Here is a 24,517-nt window from a genome sequence, read left to right on the forward strand (position 1 = left end):
CTGTTATTCACACTGACATAATACTCAAGACTATTGGTCCTATTTGTTCCAAAAGATATACAGTATATTATGCAGCTCCCAGATTCCTTACCTTGTTTGTTTCCAAGTTTTCTCCATCTTTTAACTTTACAGGATCAATCTCACAAGGTTTATGTAATTCGCAGATCTAAGAAACACAACCATATTGTCAAAAAAAAGTACAAAAATATTTTTTTTCAGCGCATCCTGCCCTTGACCCTCTAATGGGACATACAAAGCACACTTGTAAGATGGATAACAGAAGTATTTATGTAAAATACATGTGCTTAAAAGAAAAGGAAGGACCATAATTTGAGAAGTTGTAATATTCTATAAATACATTCAGAATACAAGCACAGCTGGGTTCTCACACATTTTATAGTAAGATGAGATATCAGTGCATTACATGGTTTGTCCTACAGGGGGAGCTCTGCACTAGTGGTCCTGCACAATAAAACTAAACTCCCTGAGGATGGAGAGGCCTCACAGATAACTGGGGCTGAGTCATGGTGAGCGGAAATGTTGTGTTCTGTGTGTTAAGTCAGTGTCGACAAAAAGATTACCATTACCATCGAAGGCTGACCAGTGCTCTTCTAAAAGCAGATATAAACAGGGTGTATCCACTCCTTATATATGACTGGATGTGAAACTTTCAAAAGTCACTGTCGCACATTTCAGAAGAGGTAACATCTGTGATTTTCAAGTTCCTTAGTTAGTTTTACAAGAAACCCAGAATACAAAACCCGAATGGTTTGCAAAACACTAATCTGGTTTCTTTATCAACCACTTTTTTTATTTTTAACATGCTATGGAAGAAAACACTATCTAAATAAATTATATATTTGTTATAATGAAATAAATTGCAAAATTCTAATACATTTAATTATTCGCCACATATTTGAATAATTTCAAAGCTACTTTAAACTAAAGACATGTTGAATAGCAGCTTTTTAGTTATACACTGATCAGCTTTTTCTATTTCCCAACAGGGCCTGTGGATCTACGACTAACTTACAACAAACGTATGTAGCTCTACCCCTAAAGCCATACTGTAGATGGCAAAGTTATTTTATGAATATAATCGTCACAATTTCAGTTAGATATTCTATGTATGCGATACATTCACGTGAAGACTAAACAAAATGATGACACAGAAATATTGCAGCATGATTCTGTAAAATATGTCTGGATTATCAAAGCTATAATTGTGGCAAGTGAGATTTGATGGTACACTGGGGTTTGATTAGCATGAACCCACGCTAAGTCACACAAAGACAAATATATATCCCTGAATGTGTTAATCTTCCTCTCCACACCGCATTCTGATAAACAGCTATAATTAGTTACATGCACAGTTGGGTCAGTTCAGCTTACAAATGCTTAAAGAACGGCCTCAAGCTACATAATGGATGTTCACATGAAATTCTTTCTTTTCCATGCAACTCAGAGGTAATGGTTTTGGCAATAATGTATATGCCGTGTATTGTCCTAAAGGCCGCCTGGGCCTATTGTCAAGATCGCTGGAGTGCTTTTTTTTTATGAATATATTTTCAGAAAGTTTGACAAACTTTTTTTCCCCCTTTATCAACGTCAAATGAAAATAATTTCTCAGGCTTTTCCCTGGAACTCTATAAGAGGCAGAAGGCAGCAGCTCCCCCTAAGTGCTCACCTCAGATATTATGGAAACACAACTCCTGTTACAAACACAATGATAGAAGGTGTAGTTGGACATCAGCTTGTTAGACAGGGCTTTGCAGAGCACGCTGAGAATTTATATACAACAGAAACTGGGAAAACAATGAGTATTCAGACTATACCGTTTCACAACGTGTCATTGTGAACACAAGTAAATCTTAAGGAGCAATTGGCCAGGACAAGGTCTAAAGGAGAGGCACTATATGGCAAATGATGGACAGTATATATCCTGGATATAATGTGTTCGCTAAACTTGCTTTCTGTGCCATATTTTTGCTGATATATATCAAATATAAAGAACAGTTTGGAAGGATGGAGCTTCTTTATCTTGCACCCCTGGAGTGTGAGGATGTGCAGAAGACAGAAGCTTCATAGGTCTAAACCACTTTCATTCTACTAGAAAATGATATGCTACTACTATGCACGTACAGCTCAGAGGATTCTAACAAAGGTGCTTCACAGATTCTCTCTCTTTTTTTTTTTTTTTAAACACACGGGAGCAGCCGCTCTGCAGAGGCGATTTTGATAGAAATCTCTGCTCATTTTTCCTCGCACCCCATAGAGGTGCGAGAGAAATGAGTGGAGGTTTCTACCATAGTAACTGAATAAGTGCTGAATAAAGTCCTCAATGCTGCTGCCCGCCTCATTTTTCTCTCCTGCTGCTCTATCTCTGCGGTCTCCCTCCAACAGTCACTACATTGGCTCCCCATACCCTTCAGAATTAAAATTTAAACTCCTCACCCTCACCTTTAAAGCTCTTAGTCAATCTTACGCTCCCTACATCTCCAATCTCATCTCTACCTACACTCCTACCCACCCCCTCCGCTCTGCCTGTGACCGTCGCCTCACTACTTCACTGATCACCTCTTCTCACTCCCGTCTCCAGGATTTTGCCCGGGCTGCTCCCCTGCTGTGGAACGATCTTCCACGTTCCATCAGGTGAGCATCTACTCTCAAAGGCTTCAAGCGTGCCCTTAGACTCATTTCTTTATTTAAGTCTATCAGTCCTCCTCCTAATTTCCTTGTCCTGGATCTCTCCCCCAGTTAGTACCACTCTATTTGTGTCTCCCCTTTCCCTATAGGATGTAAGCTCTCAGGAGCAGGGCCCTCTTTCCTTGTGTGCTCCTTCTACTATTCCATCACCCTCTGTACCTCTTGGCCTGCTTCGCTAGCCCTGTTTTCTTAAGCTTCGGCCTACTTCTCACTGATTTCTACCATCCCTTGTCACCTCTGTTTGTATATATTTTTGTATCATGTTTTGTCTTGGTTCTGTTTTCTGTATATGTAATGTACGGCGCTGCGGACCCTTTGTGGCGCCTTATAAGTCAAAGATAATGATAATAATAATAATAATAATAATAAAAGTGCACAGCCACGATGTTCTGAGGGATATCACGGGTAACTGAATCTGCCCCATACTGTGGATTTGCCGTTTGCGAATGATGGGAGAGGAAACTGCATCACACTTTGTTTTTTTACCATACCTTTCTTAAAAAGTGGTGTTCTCTTTTTTTCAAATACAATAATATTGTCTTCTCTTTATTTGTTATGAGAGATAGAGATACACATTTAATTCCACAAAAAAGCAGCGTTAAAATGACCGTACTAATGATAATAATGTGAGCCCAATTGAATCTGAGACAGAGGGACAAAATGTTTGTGTTAAGAGTCAAAATGGTGACAACCACCACATGAGGTCTGGCCCAAGTCCTGCAGACCTTGGAATATAGTTAACAGAGAAGAAAGTACTAGCATGTATTTTCACCTACATATGACTATAGGTGCATTATTTACCTCATCTATAATTGGCTTTAGTGTAACCTGAAGATAATGCATCCCAGCCAGTTTCATGGTCTCATCGATGCATTTGGACGTCAACGAGTTCCCTCTGAAAATGGTGTTTGGGTCTCTGAAGAAAATAAGATAAATGCATTGGAGTTTATTTTACAGAGAAGCGGAGCACAAACAAAAAGCCAAGTTCAGTCTCATAAAATCATCCCACCGAATTGGCTCAGTGGCTGTAACAGGCAGTGGCTTGCAGCTATATATTATATCATATGCCTGCTCATTTAATGCTCCGCAGTTGGAATACTTCTTCTGCTCACAGACATAGTATGTTGTGTCAGGTAAACTGCTGAACTGGAGTCTGTCACATTATATCCCTGTGCTCAGCCTGGATATGCCGGATCCGGCACAAGGTTGTGTCACCAGTCTAACGAACAGGCAGCAATAAAGACAGCTATTCAGCTTCGCAACAAGTTTTTGAATGAAATCAGAAACATAAGCAGAGCTTTGCTTCCTCTTTAAAAGGGAGTTTGACTGGCAGTGCAGTTACATGTGTTTTGTTATAGAATGGGAGGTCCAGGGGTGATTAGTCGCTTAAAAAATACAACTTGTAAGATATTACTCAGACACATTAGCTAGCTTCCTGCTTCCCAAGATAGGTTCCCCACTAATCCCCAAACAATTCTAGCATCATCCAATACTGAACTATGTTCAGGCTGGTACATGTCTATTTACTTAGCACCATAATCTGTATCAACTATAAAATACTATACTATTCTATAACATGAAACTTGGGTCATGGGAGGAATACACCATTGAGATAAGGGGTGGGAAAGTCATTTTTAACAATAATTATTAGAGAAAGTGAACCTTGCCTTTGAGGAAACTGCTGGTCAGCTTGGACTTGGTTGTGAATATGTATTTCTGGCATTAAACAGTATTTCCCCAATAACTAAATAGTCTCAGAGATCCTTAGTGTTGGCACAGAGCAGCATTAGGTCAGTTGGTAGAACCATAAAGAGATTTCATACTGGGCAATGTGCCTCTGTTATACAATATGGCGGAATGCAAGTCTCTGTTGACCACAATATGACATATCTTGAATGCATTCAGTCATAAAGATGTGTGCAAGTGTATAGTAATACAAAGAAGTGTAAACTAACTCTAGCTGAATGTAGTAAAGTCTTTGACTGTTATTTCACCATTTACAAAAGCTCACACTCATTTCACAACAGCAAAGCTCACTCACTGTGTTCTGTTCACTTCAGCATTTGCAATAGCGCTGATTAAAGGCACAATCTTCCCAAAGTGTAAAAAAAGCCGAACCAGAGGTATTGCAGCTTCCTGTTTTTCTCTGCAGACTTCACCCAACACATGTGCAGCAGATGCTGAAACAGGCTGTAAAGTCAAGATGCTGGAAGTTATAATGTGAGGACAAAGATAAATAAAGTCACAACAGACAAATAAAATAAAGCAAATGGCATCATGCACATTTGTGGGTTCTATAATACCATTTTTTTTTAAATACTTAGACGAGTCACATGCTGTTATATCTGCCACCATATTGGGCAATTTGCTCAATATCGTAGTATGTAGTCCCAAAACAACCACCACATCCAATAATAGTCTGATTCAAGTATATTGATAAATACTGTTGGGAGATGCACAGTGGATTACCACTACTGTGTCCATATGCCGCTGTAACTATGCAAGTGATCCAACTACATGGTCTGAGCACTGAACAGATATCATCCAGTTTGGCAACTTGTTTAGTCAAACTGGACTATGATCCTGTTCGAGCGCTGACCAACAGGATCGCAACACGTGAGGACGGGGTTACTTTGAATTCTAAAAGCTTACCAGTAATGACAAAATGTAATTAACAGGTTGACGACAATTAAAAATACTGTATAAACACAGTCTTTAAGAAAAATAACTGCTCTTATTGACATATCAGTGACTTGAGAGAAAAAAAAATTAGTAAATTAACAATTAAAATGTACAATTTCAGAAATACATTGTTTGCCGACATTTACACAGTAGTCACAGTATAAGCGATAGGAAGTTAATAACTGGCAGTTACAAGAATGAAGCTCTACACCAGGTACAATGGGATTATACCTGTTCTATCTTACTGACATTGACTATTGTGCGAACACATTTGGATAAAGACCTGAGCAGACAGATGTAGCTGACACTAGTCTGACATTCGGCAGGAGTTATCTATGTTTTAAACTTACTATGGATAATTATGACAAAAAAATTCAAATTTCTATAAAATGTATATAAAGCATGTTCATTGTAGGAGAAAGTGGTCTGTAATCGCTTGTACCTGTCTTGATCGTGCCGATGCTCCTGAAGTTATTGCTTTTTAAAGGTGTCAAGACAAACAAATGTGAACATAAGACCAAATGGCCACATTTATAAGACCGATAGAACAGATCTGACCATTTGGTGGACAGGCCAATGATGGTGCATCATTAGTCCAGTGGGTTATTGAATGCATATACACAGTGACGGCTGTCACTGGCCAAATGCACCTTCAGCTGGTAAGAACTGAAATCTGAACAAATGTCAATTGTTTCTGGCCATCTACGGTGGTCATTGGAAACTAAAGCTGGACACACACAAATGCAATATTATTTCAAATGCATTTTCTGTAACGATTGTACAAACGACTGAAAGTCCCGATGAGCATGTAGATCCATGCGTATACACCTACACTATTTACAGTCAGCATCTCATAACCATCCACTGAAAAAATGACTTTGTACACGCATACACACTTCCACATTTGTCAGACATCGTTCCGTCATAGTTTGTGATTTTTAGGGAGTTTAGAAAACCAAATCAACTGATTCAATGTGTTTCGGTACGTTACAACATGATCGCAGGAGCATTCACACTTGCAATAAATTATGGTCATTTATCATGTGATCTGCACGATCAATGCATTGGTAAAATAATCACAGAAATCGCATCTAAAGTAAGATTGCATTAGTATGTACTCAGCTTAATACAAATGGACATTTTGGTACAATTTGGTCTAAAACAGGCAAAAATGTCAGCTCTCAAAACATGACATGTAAATATGCAGAGAAAGTGCGTCTTATAAAGGGAAGCTTAGTGTTAGGGAGAATACATTTCCATTTATTTTACCAATTTTTACATGAAAAATAACTCTGCTTGGTCTGTTCAACATTACATCTACTTACACTATAATAAAGAGACTCGCTGACGAAGCTCATAGCATCTCCCATAGGTTTATTCATGGAAACATGCAGACAGAATCTTGCTAAACAGAATGAGGTACGCAAAAAACTTCTGCTTAACAGTTGTAGACTAATAAAGTTAAAATAAGCCTAAAATGTTGCAACAATGTATCTTTTGCTAAAAGGACTTCTGCAAATTAACACATGGGAAATGTTGTTAGTAGTACAGAAACATCTACATTTCTCAATAAAGCTATAACTGAAATACTTGTAAGTGTACCTATAGTTTTAAAATTAAGTGGATACTAAAAGTACACAATGACACCCCCCCATAAAAAAAACAATAACATTCATTCTACATATATGGTATTACAAGAAATTATTTTACTCACATTAATGTTTCTAAATGTCCCTTCTACAAAGAACAGGAAGCTCGACATAAAGCCCCCTAAAGTATATCTGGGACATAAATCACACATCAAAACAATAAAGTGATTTTTCTTCATATTGCTGCCAACCTACTGAGATCAAAGAAAGCTGAACGCAAGCGTTGGAGGAAAGAGACTAGGAACAGCAAATGCAGATTACATCAATGCTTACTAAGCATAACACAGGCTATGAACAAAAGCCATAGATGGCCAATTATAAAGTTATAATGCTATTTAAATCTAACTGTTTATTTTGCAGCCAAAGGCATACAGTCATTACAGTACAAAAGTCTATTAAAGACCATCCCATCCCAAAACTAGTCACATGTATAATTTTATTTGCGTCCCTCGCACTGCAACATGGTTTGCCCAGATGCAAACCTGCACCCTTGTCCAATTTATCCACCCACTCCACAGAACCTGGCCCAAGATCACATATTGCACCACTCAAAGCAGTACTTGCACTTCTGCCAGGGGCTGGCTGGCAAATTTTGGACCGGGGACAAGGCTCGGATCGGCTCAGCAGCCTATTAAGAACATTTTAAAGGGGGCAGGGGGGGAAATGCAGAAATTTCAGTGACCCAGCATAAGGTAGCCCACTATGGGACCAGCCCAGGGGTGCAGAAGTCCCCCTGACCCTCATTTCTGCTGCACAATTTGAAGCAAAAACATGAGCTCCAATAAGAATAAGCAGAGAAACATGCAATAGTTAATGAATGTGTATAGAATGCACTTTGAACACGTTCAATGTGGTAGACACAATCAACATTGTGTGCAGACACATTAAGGCTCATTTCTGAAATTGCAAAAGTAAAACCCCAGAACACAAATGGTCTTTATTGTGCAAAACCCTTCTTTTTATGGGTAAGTGCATGGATGTGCGGTCTACCACAGTGCCAGCAACGGTGGTGCAAAAGTTTCCACTGCCCGATGAGAGGAGGACAATGAGTTTTACCAACTGCGGATTAAACACACAATTGCGCCTACTTTGCACTTCCATGGGGAAAAAACCCCACAAGATTTTGTTTAGCAGAATAATCTAATTGTATAAAGGAAAAGATGCAAATATGAGAGCATTGTCTATAATTGGCAGAGATGGAGTCACATACTATAATTTATTGGGAGGAATTTTGCCCCTTCCAATTATACTTTTTCAATGAAGTGCATTTCAAAGGCTGCTTAATGCAATGTAATAAAAACAATCAAAAACACAATAGTGACACAGGAAATAAAGACCGTTCCAATGTCACCCAATCTCACGATTAATTTGTAGATAAGGATAAACTAAGGAGCAATTTAGACTAAAAACTGAAACGTTTGAAATGTACATTGAAACATGTTAACAAAGATGTTTGGGTCTAAAAGATAATAGTAAGATAATAGATCAGGGTGGAGCCAAAGATGTAACATATCAAAAAGGCCTATGACACTGTCCAACACCAAAGGCTGATAAATAAATTAAAATGCTTGGGATTCAAAAATGATAAAATGGATAAGTTGATGGTTGAATGGTAGGTAAGAATTTCAGTAAATGGAGTATGATCAGAGGAAGGTTACCAGTGGAGCACCCCAGAGATTTATACTTTGTCTTTTTCAAAAATACTGGACTGGTCAAAGATATACAACAGGGTTGTGTAACGAAAATTACTGATGGTCAAGTAGACTAACTGAATGGTGTTGCAACTACAGTTTAATGTGCAAAAACAGTGTAGTTATATATAATTCTAACTTGGTTATGCAATAATTTATCATTCCAAGAATAGTGTTTTCTCAATCCCTTCAAAATTACTTGTATTCCCTTTTAATTCCTGTGTATCATTTGGATGATTTGACTATTTCTAAGATTGTCCACATTGTGGTGGCACTGCTGCTATCACCTTCTATAGAATATTTTCATATTCAAAAGGTCTCACGTGCCATCCCCATTATACAATTATAATGTATTACAAGCATCAATTTCTACCAGCTGTAGAGACGAGGTGAGAGATTAATTCACAGAATGTATTTCTTTTTCAGCAGCTCTCCTTTAAAGGTTTTTCTGATCCTACATTTATACAGTTCTATAAACCATGTAGACATTGACAATTCATTTATTTAACGCAGCTTAGGAAACAGAAACAGAATGTATTGCACACACTGTGTGACAATGGGTTTCTACATTTTTCTAGGCTTACAGAGGAAGGCCTGGGTGTGTCAATTTAATAAGTGTACTGCTCACCACAAAAGATTCAATCCCTTTAGAAACCACAAGGTTAGTTTATGAAAATATGGGTTACAGAAAGAGCTGCAACACATACTGCCTTCACCTTTCCTATTAAAGCCTGTGGAGAACTTATACAAGAAATTTACGTCCAGTTTGGGTCAGAAATCATAGCTAGGCGTAAATTGAGCTTAAGTGTGCAAATCTGCAACTGGACAAACCAGGTTGCAATGCATTTTTTTTGCATGCAGGTCAACTTTATTTTTACACTAAAATTTAGAGTTGAGCCAGGAAGTGCCCTTACCTTCAAACTCTAAATCTGTCCACACATTTTAAATTTGCCTTCTCTACAGCACACCATGGTTTTGCCAAGGTGCACAATTGTACCTTCCTGCTAGATTTACTTCTGATTCGGGAGTATGTGCGGAAAATATGCCCCATTTATAAAGAAAAAAAAAAAAAAAAAAAACTGTACAAAAAAAATGACATGTTTTCTTCCCATCAGAAAGAAATACCTCCACTGTCCCCTTTATTTAATGCAAGTGCTGATTACACTTTCAGGACCCCTCCATGTGTGCGTTTTCACAAGTGGCATTTCACACTCGCTGAGGAAACATCATGACATAGACCAATCGATATCTGACAGCTTGTAAATTGCTGCAAGTGAATTGTTAAGGCATTATGTTCTGCAATCGCAGAGCCAGAAATATCAATGCAGTCCATGAGGATCTTTATGCCATTCTATTTCACTGGCAGCTTTCTAGCGTTAAGAATGCAGGTTGAAAGAAGGTTCCTGTGGAGAGCTCTTAATGTTGCACTCAAGAAGCTCCACCCCCTTTATGCTTTAAGAAATGTTCCTCTCTTGCCCAGAGATCCTGGTATTGCAGATATGCAACACACTTTAGACTTGTGCGCGGAGAAGCAGGTCCTCTTCACCCATATCTTCTCCTCCTACCACAAAGCAGCGTATCCACTTCCTCAGTTCAACCTTAAAACACCTTCTAAAAAGTTTTCTAATATAAGATAACAAAGACATTGTTTGTTTCCAACCAGCACCCCCTCCCAACTTTCTTTTTTTATTTCCAAAACTGTTTTATAAATCTCTCCTTTGTGTTCCTTAACTAATTATGTAACCTAAAATAACCTAAAAATAATGCTTTGCTAACAACTGCATGCTTAAAAACTGCTAGGATGACAATGAAAGGGTTATAATTTGCTAGTTAGAAAAGCTCTGTGCTGTTGGTGAATTAAAACACTGGCGTGATTTTATATAACAGATGCTATGCTTTGAGAGTTGAGTTTTTTTGTCTTTTGTTTTTATAGAGGGTGTACAAATCTTTTTAAAAACAGAGAAAATTTAGGTTACAGCTTAAAATGATTGTTTACCTTTATGATTTATATATGAGCATTTCAGTTTAGTTACTGCTTAACTTACCTCAACATCTCCAGATTTTAACAAGAGGTCCCTGAGGGGGCTGTAGTACTCGCTAGAAAAAACATGATCTTCCGTGTAAACCACGTTTAACCTCAATGAGCCCAGATCATCTGGCTTGCCTGACTTGCCGTTGTCCCTGGGCTGAAGCAAGTACCTGAAAAGAAAAATGAATATGTATTTTTTGTCTACAAAACCTCAATGAGATATACAAATTGAGTTACTGTAACATTTGTAACAGTCATTTTAAAGCATGACAACATACAGTACAGCACCACCACAAATACTTTAATACCATCCCAATATATACCTAATTCCAATTTTAAAGCCCTAAACACCACTCTCCTAAAAGCGACAAGCTACAAATAGCAATCTGATTCACTGTCCAGGCTATATTTAGAGAGCCAATATATAGAGGTTAATCACTGTATTACAGAGTGTTCTGCTCACGGAAAACTGGAATGTTGGCGTCTGACAGAGATGTGTCCTCTAGGAGTGCTGTAGTGAGAGCACAAGCAGGAACATGTGTCAGACAGCTGAGTCAATGATACATATCAAGGTATTAGATATACTAGCCAAGCCCAGGAGGTAAGGCACATAACTAGTGTAAAGTTTTATTGGAAATGATATGGAGAATCATCACCTGGGTGCATTGTGTGAACAGATTCCAACATGTCTACACACTGCCAAATCGACATTGCAAATGATCTCCCCATTGTCCTTTTATTGCTCCCCAACGATGAAATGATGATATTTTCCGCTGTGTTTAAAAGTCTCTGCTCTCTTAAAATGCGCCTGTCCCGAAATAAGGTGGTTTTTTTTGTTTTGCTTTTTACATGGAATAGTAATGTAGTTCTACTACCAAGAAATTTAAATTCATACTAATGACATGGAAATTATTACTTTTTATTTTAGGATGTGGCTACATTTTTTATTATTCCGTCAGTGTTGTTATACTGGAAAAATAACCTGTCCTGTTTACATTCGTGACATCACATAACCAATAATTAGAAAACAGGAAGGAATTCGGAGCCAAAGTCAATGCTAGATCCAAAACTACTGCACTGACAATATTTGTGAACAGTGCTTGGAAAGCAAATGCTTTCAGGCATAAAAAAGGATTAGCAACATGCCACCACACGAATAACTCCGATTCTCAGAATGGTAACGGTAATTAAACCGATTTACAATGAATGATATAATCAGCAAGTGAAACTCTTAAAGAACTTCACGAAAAAAAGTTACAATTTAAATTTAAAGTGGAGTACAATGAAGAAGACAGAGTTGGAGTTAACCATAGATGAGCTGCTTGTTGGATCATTCCTGCTCCTCAATGGCTGTAAAGGTGCCTCACTAAATTCTTATGTCACCTTACTTGTTCAAACCAAGCTGAATAGGGTTTACCTATACACCTCGCATTCACGTGAAACAGTCAAACGGTAAGAATAAGAGGGAGTTTGGCGTGGGACTGAACTTGTGTTATCCTTTAAATATGTAATCTATGTAGAAACCGTGAATTGGCTGTAATCTTCCCTGTTTGTCAAGGCTGTTTTTTTTGTTTTTTTCTCTCAACCCTTTTTCATTTGGAATTTCTTAACCAATGCCTGAGACTGCAGCATGCAAATAGGTAGGATGAGACAAATTCAACAATACTGTACTATGTAGAAAGAAAGATGGTTTCTGTTACTATGCTTTGAGAGAAAGACCGAAAACTAATGCATTTATAAAATGCTAATCAGCTAGTGCAAAATAATCCACTTTTGGCAACATTGCATTCACCTTGGTATTCAAGAACATGCGATGCCTTAAATCGCTATCTTTCGTCATAAATTATTCAAGACAATTTTAAACAAAAGCACAAATCATTTTTAAAACACAAATCTTTTCCCCTAAAATAGTTATATTAATTTCCATGTCAGGATTTACAGGCAAACCGTCAATAAATAAATGGGCCTTGAAAAAATGGTCAAATTAATTCTTAAACCAGCAATCCCACATTAAATGTTCATTTTCTTTCTTTGAATAGCAAGTCAAGTACCTTTTAAGCATCCATTTCTGTTAGTTATCTTTCTACAATTCATTACCTGTTTTTCAAAATCTCAGTGGAGGTGAGAAAATATGACTGTCAATTACACAGACACAGGCTCACAGCTCTCAGCATGTCATGTGAAGGCAGAGGAGGAAGAAGAGGATATTACATTACACAGAGCAGACAGAGATTAGATGGGCATTCCAAAGTCTCTCTGCTCACTACATCATGTGTTATGTGGTTGCCATGCTAAGTCCATGAAAAATTGTAAATACCAACATTCTTCTTATTGTCAGTCACCGTTATTTATGTATAAAAAAAACAAAACAAACAAACCCACCATTTTTTTCATGGGATTGTTGTTTAAAACAACTCTAAAAATTAAACACCATTGCAGATCTAAACTACATACCATGCATCATAGCAGCTGGATTGTCGTAGGACCTTAAATGGTATTTTAAGTTCTCCAAGAAACTCGTCCCCAAATTTTAGGTTACTTGCATTCCACAGGTCAACTCTAAAGAATATAAAGTACAGGTTATGTGACGATGAATCGTGAATATTGTTGCAAGATCACTGGTAACATTTATTGGCAAACAAGCTACTTTATAAAAAATATATAAATTGGGAATGTTACTTGCAATAAAATGATCACTGTATACCCGATGCATTTACTCACAGTAAACACAAAAATTATCGAAACCCCAATGGGTATGGTAACACTAGAATCAATGGTTTCTAGTGTCATATCTGTTTAGGTGCATTAACATGTGCTAAAAACACATGTACTTGTTAATTATACAAAGCCACTGTCAGCGCTGCTCAAACTCACAGCAGCTCAGCACAGACTGATGTCAAACCTCCCGCTGTAGAGCTCAGCCCTACTAAAACTGATCCCACTGCCATGGGCTGACTTTGCTTTGCTCAGATTACAATCACCAGCCTCACTAAACACAATCTCGGCTGTCACCGAAGAAGCTGCGACACAGTTGGAGATCCGGCTGTCTGGCTGTCACTGACCGATCCTGCAGCAAGGCAGTCACAGACAGCGTTCCCATGTCACTAGCAGTGAATATAAAGTGCAGAGCAAAAATTGCTAAACTAAATAAAGCTTTCAAAAAAGTTTTTTTAAAAAATTTTTGCAAAAAAAAAAACCCAGAGGAGCTCAGCTCCATTAAATCTGATCCCACTACCATATCCTAATGATTTGAAATCCGCTTGCGCTTAAAATAACATGTATAATTAACAAATACTATAATCGCATTTAAAATCTGCCAGTGGATAGGATTCCTTAGTGTTCTAATGCTAGTCCAAGTACATTACATTTTATTTATACATGAAAACTACATATATCCGCTACCTTGTCCTACCAGCAGAGCACACAAGAACTATGAGCAAAGAATCCCAAAGAACCCCAGCTGAAATCCAGCCTCTGACATCACTGCTCACAGACAGATTTCCTCAGCTGCTGGTACAATCATAGGCCAAAAAAACAAACACACTATTACAAGGCTCAGTGACTAAATAATGGGGCAGTCCCATCAGGACACATGCCTACTTGGGACATATCATTGTATAAGCTATATGGCTTTTGATGCTGACATAAAGGGGTGATTCCATTTAGCACCAGGTCCCGTAGGAGACTAGAACAATCTATGGTAGCGCTTATTTCTAGATATTCCGGTACCTAAAAGATTGCAGACTTTTGCTCACAGCACTATGTAGTGATGTTTTAGGTACCAAACATACAGCGAGGTCTCACCACACTAGGCTCTCATGGGACTTTGCCTAGAACTGAATTCTCCCCTAAGTGTTAGGGGTGTCTGTCAGTAGGGCCAAGCTTGCAACATGAGCTCAATTGCTTAAAAAAAACCAAAACAAGAAATCCCCAAAACAATAATAGAAAATTGGAAGTCAGATGTTTATAACATTGTCATAAACAAGATAAAAAAAAAGAGCAGTAATATCATATCTGTTAAAGACACTGTACAGGAGCAGGGTCACCTGGATTCAAAGCTGGTCACCAACCTACACCAGGCATGACTTATGAATCATGTTCTTACCTAATCTCCATTTTGTCCACATCATCCTCTTCTATTTCAAAATGAGATTTCTTATTGTAACTACTTGGCTTGGTCACCTGAAACGAAAAAGTAAAAAAAACCAAAAACCTTTGTTTCAGAAAGAGATGCGTTTGACACCACAATCGTTCAGTATTTATTTAATGGAAACAGTAGGGTCCACAACAGCACAGATCAGTGATGTAAGGCTGCTGTGCTGCTCTGAACATTTCAATTACTTGATTAGTAATAGGTGTTCTATTGCTGCACATTTCAAAGCTGGGGACACACTGACCCAGCAGAAGATGACTGATGACACCAAGCGTGCTCCTGTCCTTGTCAAATGCACCTTAGCATTAGGTAAAAAATGCGATGACTTCAGTTACAAATCTATATTTTCCTTAGCAGCTAACAAAGTGTCCGAGCATTAGAAGACTCATTGACAAAAAATGCACAAATTACTCATCACCCATACCAATCATCTATCTACTGTGGTCACACTAATCCTCATCAGTTGCTGTGAGTGACAGCATCATTTTATTTTTACAAAATATCATGGAGCATCTTGCTTTTACTTCAGTAAAAGACCTTTAACATATTTATCAAATGTAATGTCTCCAAATGCTAACAGGTGCATTACAAATGCAAGTCTAGACCAATCTTTAATTAGATAGGGTGACAATGATTCAATAGCAGATCAGCTGTTTAAAGGATGTGAGCATACTGTGAGAGATGTTTAAAAAGGGGAATAAAAATCTTCTAAAGATGCTAAGCAAAGTCTGCCACACCCAAAGTAGTACCACAACATTTAAAAAAAAAAACACAAAAACCTCAGTAGAGCTGCAGCTCTCATTTCACATGGGTGGGGTAGGTGTTGCCAAAAAAAAAAAAAGAAGACCTTTTGCATATCCGTTATAAAGGAAATGGTAGGAACTGTCAATACTTTTTTTTTTTTTTTTTTTTACTTCAGTGTATATTTGTGGACAAACCTGCTGTTAATACAGTCTCTTTTCTTTTTGTTCTGAGAAAATGTCAGTAAAACAATAAGAGTATATGACAGTACAATAGTGTTTTGCTTTGACATAGTGGCTGGGGAGAGCATAGACTAAATATAGGGATAGGATGCAAATGCAGCACTTAGAAAAACCCTTAGTGGGGAATTCAGTTGTGTGTGATGTGCCACGGAGTGCTTCTGGAATGGTCGCACCCCAACCTGTGGTGTTACAGTACCGTAGTACCTGGAAATGTCTGAACATTGCGGTGATGTTCGGACGCACATCGCGCACAATTTAAATCCCCCATTAGCATGAAATATTTACAAAAACCCCCAAAACAATGGATGTGTAAAGTAAAGCTCTTCCGATCCAGTCTCACTAGGTCAGACCTATACATGAGGCAGGGACTGATGTGAAGGAGTTCTCTGAACAGCGCTACGGAATCAGTGGTGCTATATAAATAAATGGTGATGATGAGGATATACATCCTTTCCACTAAAAAGACATAGACAAAGTTACTGAACATTGCTTCTGTCATTACACTGCAATTTTTATTATCCACACCAACTATAATGCTGGCACTTGTAGTAAATAACCGCTGTACAAAATCTTTGCACAAAATGACTTTTAAAAGTATAGTATAATGCAAGGAGTTAATCACTGGCTACTGTTTATTATAAGGGGACTGTCTTTTTCTAGAGAATGTAAATTAGGATTAACTGAAAGGTGCCGGAGAGCTCCCAGGCACGAGTCTGTGATGCAACTGTAGAGAATGCTCTACCAGGGCAAGGGTTCCAGAGCAGCATCTGGCGAGAATACAGGGAGTTGACGGTCTAGATCCTTGGAAAGTGAAAGACAGCAGATCGATTAAGTAGTATTCCACACTCATATGACTTTAATTTATTGACTTGTAAGTGTCCTTATGCAACTAGAAATAATTTTTTTGGAGCATTTTAATTTAAACTTCTATTTGTTTCTCAGCCCAGTGTTTATGTCATTACTGCATGACTTGTGTGCTCTCTGCATTGGATAGATCTCAGGGTGACAAAGGTAAAGAACTATGTTTAAAGAATGAAGAAAAAAAAAAATCCAAAGTTGCCCGAGAGGATGCAAAATAAACTAACTCATCTAAAATATAGAAAACCCCTTTTAGATCATAAAATGGAAGTGATCCAAAAGTCAAGCAGACATGAAAAGAGACAGTTTCAACATACAAGTAACGTGTCCAGGGGAAAAAAAACAAAATCACTAATAAAAAAATAGAGAGACTCGTCAACAACAGTCAATGAGAGCAACCCGTCTGGGACAATGTGTGATGATCCCGGGGGACACGCACAGGAAACAGCCTCAGCAACTTCTGCACAGGGCCGCCGAGTTCACCTTGGCAGATTGTGAGTTTCACATTTCAAGAGATGACAGTTGGCAGTTCCCATGTATGAGCTTCCAAACATCTGAGGATATGAGATTTCATCCCCACGCCCACGTAAATACCAACCTCAAAATAAAACACTTCATCAAACTGTGGGTTGTTCGTCTTCTTTTTGACTTTAGTTTTCTTTGACTCAGTCCTAAAAGGGTTAAGGGAAGAAAAAACAAAAAACAACAACAACACAGGGAATAAATAGGATGACTGATTTTGGGATTTACCTGGTGGAAGCAATGTTGTAGTAACACATATAGTAGTGGTAACACTTTCAGAAACACTATTAAAATAGCAGCAAGCGTACAGTTACCAAAAGCCGATGCTTAAAGCTGCACTACCACCTACTGTAACATTTTAGTAAAGAGATTGGGACATGGGACTGTGACTAGATCACTATTAAATAACTTTTGGCAAAAATGTATTTAAAGCAAATAGCGCAGGGCACTTCTTTATGTAATTGCGAATGCATTTATTTTGATATTGTGTGTGTATATTGTGAGATAGGAAATTTTTATCTTTGAGACCAGGGTAGAAAAGTTATTTTTCTGTTTAACCTTGCTATAGGATATGCCTATTTCTAATGTATATATCTGATACAATGAGCCTGTGTTTGCCAAGCCTTTGGTGTATTGTGATTTGGGAAAGTGTCTTGTTTTGGGTCCTTTTGTTGTTCTGTGGAAATGTGTATTTGGCGACTGTCTGAAGTATTCATCCCAGTCAGACCTTTTGACTTGCTAGTGAGTCCCCTGCCTCTGAAATGAGATCCAGGAAATCACAGCAAGGTTTTTAAGAATTTCATAGCGAAGTATAAATATTAGTGGCTTTGCAATGCATGTAAATCTATATTTGTGTAAATAGAGTATATTGCGATGCTAAAAATAGCATGTGTCTGAAAGGTATAAATGCACTGACTTGTACACTGAAATGTATCATTCTGATGTTCCATCTGACCTGACCACTGATGCCTTATATCAGTGGGACTTTCCTGGTCAGGACTCTTGAGCAATAAACATCACTCTGCTTAAAAGACCTGCTTGACAACTTGTTCAATATCGCTGTAATCCTGTGACCTGCCAATTAGACCCTAAATCTAATCCGTTCTCTGGCTGATTCTGAGGTTTGGACCCAAGCTTTTCCAGTACCACCACTCTGATTGCTACCTGCAGCTTTGATCAGTGTGATAGGCCAGGGAGGATCCATCCACAGCGACCCGGATAGATAGTAAGAGGTCCGGAGTTGCCAGCCCAAGTGTACCAGCACAGGAGTACACTAGCAGTGACAGTTCACCAGAAGGAACGTGGTTCTGAGCGGCATAAATGAGTTCAGTGGTGGCAGCATTATAAGCCCCTCCTACTGTGGAAAGAGGGCGCTTTTGGGATAACGAAAGGGAACGGTGGCAAAGTAAGCCCAGCCGGTTCCCAGCAACAACAGACAGGGTGGCATAGCGGTCCATTCTGTAACAGTGACTTGCAACGTGGGTGCTCCTGCTCACAACCTCCCTTCCTATACCACTTAAAAGCGCGGTAGAGCTTAAGAAAAAATGGCTGCATGGAGCAGCATCCAGGCCCTCAGTGGGGACAAAGCAGGTTAGTAAAATTTTATAGTAAGAGGTAGTGCGGTTTTAACACCCTTTTGGAAGGCTACTTCTCCAAAATACATGGTGTCTCTATACAGCAAATAGGGGCTCTCATACTCCCAAGTAGCATTTCAGGGATGGGAAGGGTCAGCAAACGGTGGAGCAAATAACACGCTGGACAGATGACACACTTCAGCTACTAAAACTTATAAATGAATAATATAACTGAAATAACATTCATATGCAATAATAGGTTGCCTTATTTTTAATGGAAAAGGGCATAGCCTAAAGTGTGCAGAGATATTACATAATTGCCCTTCTAAATAGGAGTGTGAGGATAAATGGTAGATTAAGATACCTCCCTGTCTGGCACAGAAGAGGGTAATCATGGAAAAGAACTCCAAAATTCAGCAATAGAACTTTTAATACTAACCGTGTTGGCCCTAGTAAAGTTACAGTAGCGTAAGGATCACATTGACCATTGACAATGGGTAGGCCGCGGCATTCTAACACTCTGAAAAGTAAACAAAACATTAAGAGTGATTACATAAGATTCATTCAGACGTTAGTATACAAGTCAATCATTCAACAAATACTTTTAAAATAATATAAAACCTTCAATGCTATAGTAGAACGAGAATTGTAAACTTAATTATTACAGTTCAAGTAGTGAAAAGAAATCCAAAATATTTCAGAATTCAGATATTAATACTATGGTTACCTTTAAGAGTCCGATCATGATGGTGTGTAAATTTAAATAAAATTGAAGACGGATATTTAACTATAAAAGATATACATATTGTTATATGAATTGTTTTGTTACAATGCATAACTTTCCTGATGCTTTCAAAATTGTGTAGACTATTGCCTAGATAAGAAAACTAAAAATTGCCTAGATAACCACAGGACATTATAGATCATGCCTCATCTCCTCATTCTGTAACTGGAGGTTTCCTATGGGACCGACTAAAAAAGCAGCTCTGGTGAGCAAAGCAGCAGCACTCTGCATCTCAGTACAACAGACGACTCCGGAGGAGTGCCTAGCGCTTTGAAGCTGCCCCTTTTCTCTTCCCCTCTTCGACAATCCCCTTCATTACCATGTAGAACAGTGGTGAACAGATTACCGTCCAACTTTCCCACCGATTGGGACAAAGCCCTCAAATCAGGACTCTTTCGCCTAAATTTGGACAGATGGAAGGTATGGACAAGTGACAACACCCACAGCTTCCTACCAAATAATCCATATATATCATACACACGCTACTTGTATTCAGGGACATTGTTTTTCTACCAATAGGAGAGGTGATACTCCTTTAAAAAAAAAAAAAAAAAAAAAGTCCATTCTGAAGTCTGGCACAGTCTGAAGTGTACAAGTTGCTGAGTGACTATATGGTCCTTAAAGTCAAAATGAATCATGGAAGAAATTATTTTCAAACATTTAAGTCTTATCTGTCAAGGCTTCCAATCAGTAAAATTAAAAAATGGATGGAACCATAGCATATATCTAAAGTAACAGCATAATATACATGTGTTAGGAAATGGAAAAACCATATAATAATTAAAAAAAAAAAATAGATCAATGGAAATCATTCAAAACATATGGCGATCACATGGAAGATTTTGTTTCGTGAAATAACAGTGGGAAAATAGCCTCAGAAAAAATCCCATCATGCTTCAAAAACCTGACTTGACAAATATAGACACTGGGAATGAACAAAGGGTTCTGTGACAGGATGAAAACTAGAGATGCCATCTTGTGACCATACAAAGTGCTTTTTTATGTTCCTGGAAAGAATTCTCTCCTTGTTCATACTAAACTTGTGGACCGCAAATAAAACGTGTAGTTTTTATTCTGCAGTGCGAAATCTGGTCTGCATACCCTGAACATGTTCAGGTGAACAGATCACTGGATTTAATTATTTTGGATACCAAGGAACAAAAAACTTGTTTTTTCTATACACTTAAAACATCCAGTCCTATACCACATATAGGCTGTTCTTGCTGAATGACACATAGTTTAGAAACAATGTAAGTGTTCTGTAGCCTGCAAATGGTTATGCAGGTCACAGAGTCAAGCTGATTTACCAACTTCTTTGTACAAATTCCAGAGGCACAACGTTGCATCACAAAACCATCCTCCTCTATAATCCTGCAGTTTTGTGAGAAATACATTTTGCAAAACACTTGGTCTCCCAGAAACTGGTCTACATCCCCACATAAGAGACCTGTGTTTATGAAGATATAAAATACTCAGCAGAGGTAAATAACTTATGCATTGGGACTCAGAACCTAGTTATGTAACACCTTCTATGGGTAACCCTGTATGGCACACTGACCCAAGGCGCTAGCTAACAACCGTTTGAGCACTATGGGCATAAGGCGCTAATACAGGGATCAAGACAAAAACAGTTTACTGTTTTATTCTACAGCAATCTCTAGACAGGTAAATTACATGATCATACTCTAATTTTTCACTTCCTATATTCCACTATAAAATGGCACTAGAACATTACCTTATTATGCAGAGCTGCAGTGCTCCACAGAGGATCAGTAAAACCGTAAACTGCTAATGAAATATTACTTAACAGCAAAGGACAATATCTGTAGCAGAAAAGTGTATTATTCTGCAAGTTAGTAATATGTTAATATAGAGGTCATCTGAATCCATAAACACCCAAATTTACAAGATTTATAAAAAGGTTCCTAGTTCATAATCCTCATTGTGTCACCTGTGGTACTCTCTAAAGACCATAGTAGTTTTATTATTTTAATAAATCTAATATTGTATTAATAAATGGAGGCACACTAGTAATACCCAACTACCCAAGACAGAAAGTAATAAAGAGATAACTCTTATCCCAAAGTAAGTAGACTGAAGGATCTGAATTAGACTATTTCAAGACAATACTGAACATACAACTAAATGTATAGTTTTGGATGTGTATAGATAATGTTTACACTCTAAAGGAGAACACTGCCTGGAATGAAGTGTAAATTAGTAACACAGCAAGATTAGTTTAGATTTGTCTGTAGGTGAAATATACACGTTTGTAAGATCACACATTGCTGTATGTGGTAACACATGGTGAGCTGTGAGGACAAGTGATTCATATCTATTCACACTACGTCACATCTCATTCAGTGTCAAAGCTGTTAAGCTGGAGCAGTCATTAAAGGCCCTCAGGGGAAATTAGGGGCTTTGTAGGATTTGGATGTTAAACTGCTGGAAGAATTAGTAATTTTGAATCAACAGAGCAGGAAGCAAGGTATCTCACATCAGCCTGACTATCTGTGCATGACTCACCAGTCTACAAAAGCTGTAATTGATGCATGCAAAACTTAATACACATGGAAGTCAGGACGAAAAAGGGTGGAAGGTGGGGGAATAGGAACTGATGTATTTAATGTATGCTTAATTATGTTATTTGCAATCGTACACATTGCATCACAAAACCGTTACCTAGGCCATCCTGTCATTCTCATTCTGAAAGGAACATTTATTAATCTTGTATTGGTTAATTGTAGGCTAACAAATATAGCACTTTGATAATGCTCAATATTGCAAGCTTACTACTACTTCATTAATATAATGGCAGTGGGAGCTTTCAATACTCAGCATAATCGCACAACTAATGAATTAACCACTCAATTAAAGACTTCTGAATTTATAGGAGGGAAAAAAATAATCTTAGATTATTGGAATTTGCCAGATAAGGGTGTTCATATCCCAGAATATCCTAAAATGAACCTGTTTGGCAAGTAATGGACAACTCCACAAATAGAGCTTCCCCATTCATTTCAACAGAGTAGAAGTGCATACAATGAATGGCAGCTTCTCCAAATATTTTAAACAATCACTGGGGAATCCACTTTTTAAAAATCACTGAAAAAAAACTGCTTCAAATAATAGAGTTAAAATTACATTTTTTGGTGATGACTAGAGATATTGATCAATTTAAAAATAAATAAATACCAAGGTTGAAAAATTGTAGCAAATCTTCCCTTAATCATGTTATATGGTGTTTTGGACACAGAGACACAAACAAAAATACAGATCTTGCCCTTCTAATTGACCAATTAAAAATATCCATGGTTCAATTAACACGTCTCATCATTTTAATCTATTTGAACACGGATGACATCAATATTCTTCAGGTCTGAATCTGGGAAATCATATAGATCACCAAAATATCTAACTATACTTGGAAGCAGTCTGCCATGTTCACAAGTGTTTTTAAACAATGACTTCTGCATTAATTAAAATGGCCTATACACCATGAACAGAACTTGATGATTCCACAAGCAACTTGCGACGTAATCAATCTACAAATGAAAAAGTTATGGCATTAGCATTTTGTTTGAACCTGTGCGTGTTTGTATACAGCTTTTTTCCTAAAGCTTTAGCTGAAACGTGTTCAGATACTATGGCACAGACTCAATGCGGTGCGAGGTGCAGTCCGGAGACACGTTGCGCCTGAGTTTTTACAGAAATTTCCGCACCTTTTTGCTTGTGTCCCATAGAGGTGCGCAGGTAAATGAGCGGAGATTTCATACCGTTATAGCCTATAATATGCACATATGAACATCGATGTGATGTTCAGCGGCACCTCTAAATTAAATTTGTCCCATATATGTATGCAAAGCACCTGTAACTACAAATGGGCTTGTCAGGTCAATATAAGTTATCAATAGCATGACAAAGGGGTAATAGTTAATCTTACTATGAAAAAAAAATGGGGTGTACATTTGATATATTCCACACCTCTCAGTTTTATTACACTAAGAGTAAAATAAATTGCATATAAGACACCCTATAACTCACACAAGACGAGTCATCTCAGTCTTCTGGCTATGCAGGAAGTCTTTAGGCTAAGCAGCTACTACATAAAGTAGATGAAAACAATGACAATGACTCCACTTACATTACTCACAAGTTTAACGAACAGTAATAAAATGATTAACACCTATTTTGGCAATAATATAATTTTATTCTGTTTTAGTGTTCTAAAAAAAAGGAATTTGTTTTATATTGTTGCCCTTCCTGTGGGAGGTGACACCTCAAACACTTAAAGCTATAAGCTAATTTATTAATTTGCCATCCACTACCAACACCACGCTAACACCTAAATCGCCTTTCCCTCTCTGTACTATCGTTTGTAACCAACTGTCTCTCTGCTATCGCCACAAAGTTGTAACATTGCTACCTAAGCTCAACATGTCCGAAACACAGCTTATCTTCCCTCCTCCCAGAGTCACCACATCCCCTAGAACAGTGATGGCTAACCTGTGACACTCCAGGTGTTGTGAAACTACAAGCCCCAGCATGCTTTGCCAGTAGATAGATAACTAGCAGAGCATGCTGGGACTTGTAGTTTCACAACACCTGGAGTGTCACAGATTAGCCATCACTGCCCTAGAATCTCCCTAGCCATCAATAACACCACAATTTCCTCTTTCCCAGTTTCCACTTACAACTACAATCGCTCTTTTGGTTTCAGCTGTACCCTCTTCCAATTACAAGTAAGCTCTCATGTGCAGTACCCTTTGTTTTCACGTCTGTATTTATTTTGTCTACATTTTATGCCCCTGCTTTAGGTATGTTGCTTTACCCACTGTGTGTTGCTACTGAGCACTGTCGCATCTTATAAATCTACGATAATAAGA

The 24,517-nt window shown here is 38.0% G+C and overlaps 1 protein-coding gene across 2 annotated transcripts in view; it reads right to left on the minus strand.

Moving 5' to 3' along the window:
• Positions 1–24,517, minus strand: part of RASA3 (RAS p21 protein activator 3) — a 153,098-nt gene that overhangs the window by 21,674 nt on the left and 106,907 nt on the right. For both annotated transcript variants that reach the window (XM_075200169.1, XM_075200168.1), the window contains exons 6-13: positions 19,287–19,367; positions 17,350–17,422; positions 14,863–14,939; positions 13,212–13,316; positions 10,774–10,927; positions 4,748–4,896; positions 3,508–3,622; positions 92–166 (exon numbers count right to left, since the gene is read on the minus strand). In XM_075200169.1, the coding sequence (XP_075056270.1) occupies positions 92–166; positions 3,508–3,622; positions 4,748–4,896; positions 10,774–10,927; positions 13,212–13,316; positions 14,863–14,939; positions 17,350–17,422; positions 19,287–19,367 (829 nt within the window). The remainder of the gene's footprint in view (positions 1–91; positions 167–3,507; positions 3,623–4,747; positions 4,897–10,773; positions 10,928–13,211; positions 13,317–14,862; positions 14,940–17,349; positions 17,423–19,286; positions 19,368–24,517) is intronic.

Source organism: Mixophyes fleayi, chromosome 2, assembly GCF_038048845.1.
Source record: "Mixophyes fleayi isolate aMixFle1 chromosome 2, aMixFle1.hap1, whole genome shotgun sequence".
In the NCBI taxonomy this organism is placed as follows: domain Eukaryota; kingdom Metazoa; phylum Chordata; class Amphibia; order Anura; family Limnodynastidae; genus Mixophyes; species Mixophyes fleayi.